Genomic DNA, 5,887 nt, shown 5'->3' with positions numbered 1-5,887 from the left:
CGGGAGGCACAGTAAGAGGGTACGGGGAATGGCCTCGGGCCCTTTCTGAGGGGTGGTGCGCGCCCGGGCCCTCGGGGGAGGCTGACGGTCACCGCGGGGGCCGTGGTCTTAGGGAGCACTGCGCCGAGGGGGCTGTGGGTGCTTCTGCCGGCCCTGGGAACGCCGAACCCGCGGCCCGTGGGCAGCTCCCGGGTCTTGCATGGCCACGCTGGTCTCTGTATCCCACTCCTCCGCAGCAGGGAAAGAATGGGTCTGTGTCTGGGCTCCTGCGGGGCATCACCCCGGCTGCCGGTCTCTGCGAGTGCTTTCTCAGAACTGCTAAGTTTTCCTGGTTCGGCACGCCTTGCCCTCCATTGCTTAGCATCCTTCACATCTGGCGTGTCTCTGAGTGCAATAATTACGTACCATGGCCTTGAAGCTCAACTTCTTGTTGCTTCCTTCATTTCTTTGGTTATTTCTTTCTTTCCACGTGTATCAATGTTATACTTAAACATCATAGCTTCTTCCTCAGTATCTTGGAATCTTTGTAACAAAGTGTCTGCTTTAGATTTTTATAATATCCTCTTTTGACTACTGTAGTGCTGTCTTTTGTGTCATTTTGTATTGAATTCTTTAATTCTAAATGATGATTAATTTTCCACACTCTCTAGTTAAAATGATTGGGTGTTGGCTTTGAGTTCCATCACTTGTCCGTAATTTATATTTAGATTGTTCCTTATTTCCTGGGTTCTCCAGCCTCTTGCACATTAAGCTCTTATACTTTTGAATAATTCATGGCCACTTTTTGGGGGTGTTGGATAAGTTCATATTGCTACAACTTGTTCTTCCCAACCTTTATTTCCCTTTCCACTAACGATTCTAAGCTTGAACGTCTGTATGCTGAAACAGAGGGGAGGGGAGAGGTTAGTTCACATCTATGGTTACAGATGCATGGAAGAACTCTACCCAGTGATCAGGTCTCTTTTATTCTTCAGTGTTCTATGCAAATGTAATTGGAACAACTTCCTTTAATTTATCCTCAAAGCTTTCAGTCTTACAATGCTCATAAAAATTTTAACCTTTCTTTCAGTCTTCATCTTTCACTACAACAAATTCAGGTAATCCTAACTGGTAGTAAGTTTTGTTTTGTAGCTGTACAAATTTTCATAGCTCAAAGTTGCTCTGACCTGGCTTTTTTTGTTCAGCCTGTGTTTGAAGTCTTTTGTTTTGGTGGCTTCTTTTCATCGTGATCAGGATGGTGCTGAAGTGGATTTTTAAAATTCTCCAGAAATCTTGGCTTGTGAATGCAAAATTAAAATTTGTTAGTACATCTGAAGTCTAAATTTTATTTCTTCTTAATCTATATCAACTTCTATCCTGTTGTTCTTACAATGTCTGATTTTCTTTCAGCTGCTGATTAAACAATAACTTGTCATGTGATCATTATCATTTTGTCCCTAAGAGAAAACCCCTCTTATTTTAGTGACCTGTTTTGATCAGAGTTTACACATTGACTTTATTCATCAAAGAGACATTTGAAATAATGCAATTTTCATTCCTGATTCCACCCTTTATTCACTCAGTAGAAATTATCCAGGCCTTTGCTTCATTCTTTTAACTGGGTGGATCTCATAAGTGCCAGGTGAAAGCCTCAGTTGTTGGTTATGTGTGGGGTATTTATTTTGTCTTCAGAGCTCTCTGTTGTGAAAGAATTACAATAACAAGTTTTACAGGCTTATGTGGAAAAGATCTTCAGTGCTGTAAGAATGTTCTAAAATGTGTGAAGGATTAAGTCCTTGTACCATATCAGAATTCTGCAATTTAAAATCTAAACAACTCGAGTTGTTTTGAGCTCTCCACTCTCATCTGGACTTCTCTTGTATGTGTAAAATACATTTCTAGAAGAAAATATATAAACATAACCAAATAGCATAAACTTATATTATCTGACTTGTTTAAATACCTGAAGATATTTTCAATAAATTTGTACAATCATGCTTTCCCTGCATTTCTCTGCCCAAGTACTTTCCTTCATTAACACTATGGCTGGTATGCCATAGATATTAAGATCTCATTTTCAGACCATATGATTTTGATTTTTTTTTTAATGCCTGAGAATCAATTACTTGCGTTTAAGAAAGAAATTACAGGATGGCTGTTTATTAGAACAAAAGAGTAAATCAACAAATAACTCACTTTTTTTGTCTGTGTCTGTCTTGTGTATATTTTGGCCCCAGGGCTGGCTCTGACATGATGAGGACATATAACACAGCCAGTGTGTTTGTGACTGGTTGGAGGGTATCAGTTGCTACCAAAAAAATGCATTTACACTGAATTCTGAGAAAGTAGTATTTAAGTAGTCTGAATTTACAATCTCCATCTTATATTTAGCAATTTAGATAGGAAACTAAAACTTAAGGTGGGGATTTTTCCTGACAAGATGTTATTTCTTCAGTCTCAGTTGGTGAAGGTTGAGGGCCAGCTCACCTGAAGCACTAACCAAATTACCAAATTACAGCCAAAACAATTAAACTGTCCTGTGGTCTCCTCCCCATGTTGGAGTCTGTTAGAGATTGCCTCCTTTACTCACAATAATTTTTTGTGCTTTTAAAGTAGCTCTACATGTAAATTGTCTCTATTGAGTGTATGAGATGGTGTGGTTTATTTTAAATTACTCTGTTATTTCCAATTTTTCAAATTGAGATGGCCTAATTAGTTAGTTTATGATGCAGCATGATTGATAATGATCAGAAAACAGAAGCAGCAGATGATAAAAATGAGAGCACCTGACAATTCTCATCTAAGTGCTGCTACTGTATCGAAGAAAGAGGGGTTGCAAGGGGAAGGTTTCTATAATGAAAATACAAGCATTTGGCTCACAAGGAAAGAAAGCGCATTTTTGTTGTTTGGGTTGCTTTTTTTTTAAACAGAAGGACATATGAAAGCTGGGGAGATGAAAAGAGAATAAGAAACACAAATCGATTGTTAGTTGGAAGACAGCATTAGAATGTCCCTGCCTAAGTAACTTTTCCCTCTGCAAAATTTCTTGGCAGGCTTTCTCCACTGTAAGGCTGTGTTTATGCTTGTAAATTAAACATATCTGGAAATCTTCTTGGACACAAAGAGCAGCTGGCATAAAATAGCCTTCATCTCTGCTAGTAAATTCTCTTATCTTCCAAAACAAAGCAGTAGGACAGAAACTGCTTGAGCACTGACCTTAGAAGGAGTCCTCACAGCAGGCAGGGAAGGTGCCTCACAAAGTGCTGATTGTCACAGGCCAAGTCCCTGCCAGGTGCTGTTGTCACAGGAACTAATAAGAGGCAGCTACACTGGATTTACTGCTATCACAAAGCTTGAGACTCCCAGTTATTCTGACCCCCATAAAGGGCTGAATATGATAAAAGAGGTTTTCTGCCCTGCCTCCCTCAAAATGACTGGGTTTGCATCTTTCTTGAATAATAAGACCCATGTCAAAAGCAAGAGCAGAATAAAGCTAACCAGAATTGGATTTTGCTCAGGTGAAATTACTGAAAAAATTATCAAGGATAGAATCTGTAGGTGCTAAAAATAAAAGGAAATAGGAGGATGAGGTGGGTGAAGGGAACTAGGCATTGGGATTGGTAAGGAACAGTTAATCACAAAGCTGAAGGAGAATAAAGGAGGAAAGAAAAAAGTCAATTCTGATGGAAATTAGAAGACCTAAAAATTAATAAATAAAACTTTTTTTTGATAACCCATATCTGCTTCATCCCTTAAAGTTCTGCAGAATTAGAATTGACTGATTTTTCACATCTTTGTATTTGGAGCATTTAATTATCAAAGCCCAATACTACTTTTGGCCCAGTGCAAATCTCAAATCTGAATTTAATATGGGAATAAAGCTTTAAAATCAGAAACTGCTTTGCTTAAAACAAAATATGTTTTAAAAAACCAAACAAACCAAACAATACCTCCACAAAAACCCCCAGCAAATAACCCCCATGTTGGAACAATGATTCCATGATACACTTGCTTTCCAAGATAATTTTGTTTCCAGTACATTGTAAATAAAGGAAGTGTTTTGTTCTGTTTTGGTGAAAGAAGCAAAGAATAAATTCAACTATGAGTTGCTAATATGCTGCAGCATAAAAAAAGGTAGGAAGGGCTGTGTGGAGAAGCATCATGTCTCTGAGCAAGGAAGTGATAGTTCATTGTCTAAGAATTATTGTCTTCTACTTTCTGGAATATGTATTTCTGTAATCTGGGCAGCAAAACTTCATTTGCTGTTTTTCATTACATGTTAACAAAATACCTCTTTTATTTGAAAGTTTTCCATTAGTCAGCATTTAACAAGTAAAGTAAGGATTGATACACAGTCTTCATAATAATTTCAAACATACTGAAACAATGTATTTTTGTTTTTAAAATACCAATTGCTAAGATAAGGAGAGGGAATATTTTCTGATGTTCTGGAGAAAGTGAGTCTTTGGGAAGGAAAGTACTGTGCAAGTAAACACATGAAGCAACATTTTGAAAGGTATCCGTGATTAATCATGGAAATTGTACAGAAAACCATGTTCAAATTCAGCGAGGGAACACAAAATTAAGACTAAGTGAAGCTTTTTAAGTACACATGAATTAAAAAGGTTTGCATGTGGTACAGAAAGGGAACTCTGCCTTCCTCTTTGGCACTGGGGGGTTATTTCCTTGAGTACTCTAATTGATGTCACCCACTGTATGAAATGGGGCCTGGCCACTGGGTCAAGGGTGAAACGATGAATGAATAGTTGATTTCTGCCTTGCCAAATGCACTGAATATACTTGTGCTGTTTTTCTTTTATCTGTAAATAATAATTGGAGGAAATGTGTCAGTTCTCTTCTTGGGTAATACTTTTTTCAGCCTCTTTAAGTACTGTTGTAATGCAGGTTAAAACCAGTGCATTTATCCGTAGTCAATGTATAGCATTAGTTCTCCTTCATATTTGCATTTATATTTACATCCATCGCTTAGATGTTATATGGTCACAAAATAGGTTCATTGTATCAGTTAGGGATATAGAGGAGAGGGCTGTGTGTAAGTAGATATAGACTTGACATTGTCCTCCAAGTATATAAGTGCCAACCAGTGCCTCTTGGGTTACTGATTTTATATTCTCAGTTAAATATATCAAGTTCCTAATGAAATCACTGGGAATGACTCATTTGTACATACAAAGTGAAATGGGACATTTTGCTCTTAGGTGAGATTTCAAAATGTAACTCAGAGCTTCAAAGAATATCAGTTAAAAAAAGAGAAATATCTTCAAGTAATGTGGCTTCTGATTCTCTGTTATATTGTTAGAGATCTGTTGGTCCATTTATACACTACATACAACTGACAGAATTGTCCACTTTATGATTGAAACAGTATTTAAGCTATTATTTAATTATATTTAGTATTTAAACTATCTGCTTAACTGTATCAAGGGCAGATGTATACAACTCAGTGGTAAGGCACTGCAGACTGTCATCTTTTCATCTAAAACATCTTTTAGGCCTTTAACTCTTTGATAAATTCACTGAAAATTCTTTTGATGAAGTGAACTCTTTTAACATTATTTTAAAGAGAACCTGCCCATGCATGGTATTTCTCCTCATTTCAAAGTGGAAAATATTGTTTTAGTGTTTAGGTGTACGTCTGACTGGGAAAAGACATGTGTCCTGCTCTGATCCATTCAACAGTGTGCAAAGCTCTTTGTTTCGTGCTTCCTCTCAGAGTTTCTGTAGCATTGGTTAAAGCCTAGGAGGGCAGTGAAATAATATACACAATAATTGAATAGTGTCTATTTTTCATGTAAGAGGTTTCCATCAAAACTTAATTTTAAATGTTAAATTTGGCAATGCATCCCACTGAACAATGTTTGGAATGTATGCTACAGCAGCACAGAGT

The 5,887-nt window shown here is 37.4% G+C and overlaps 1 protein-coding gene across 1 annotated transcript in view; it reads left to right on the top strand.

Annotated features, from left to right (window-relative positions):
* Positions 1-4,388: 4,388 nt before the first annotated feature.
* Positions 4,389-5,887, top strand: part of MOK (MOK protein kinase) — a gene marked incomplete at its 5' end in the record, with an annotated part of 16,414 nt that continues 14,915 nt past the window's right edge. The window contains 2 exon segments of the mRNA XM_031066143.1: positions 4,389-4,495; positions 5,725-5,729. Coding sequence (XP_030922003.1) covers positions 4,389-4,495; positions 5,725-5,729 — 112 coding nt within the window.

Source organism: Geospiza fortis, unplaced genomic scaffold (assembly GCF_000277835.1).
Source record: "Geospiza fortis unplaced genomic scaffold, GeoFor_1.0 scaffold23, whole genome shotgun sequence".
Taxonomy (NCBI): domain Eukaryota; kingdom Metazoa; phylum Chordata; class Aves; order Passeriformes; family Thraupidae; genus Geospiza; species Geospiza fortis.
The sequence above is the reverse complement of the archived record's forward strand: the minus strand, read 5'-3'. Positions and strand labels throughout refer to the sequence as shown.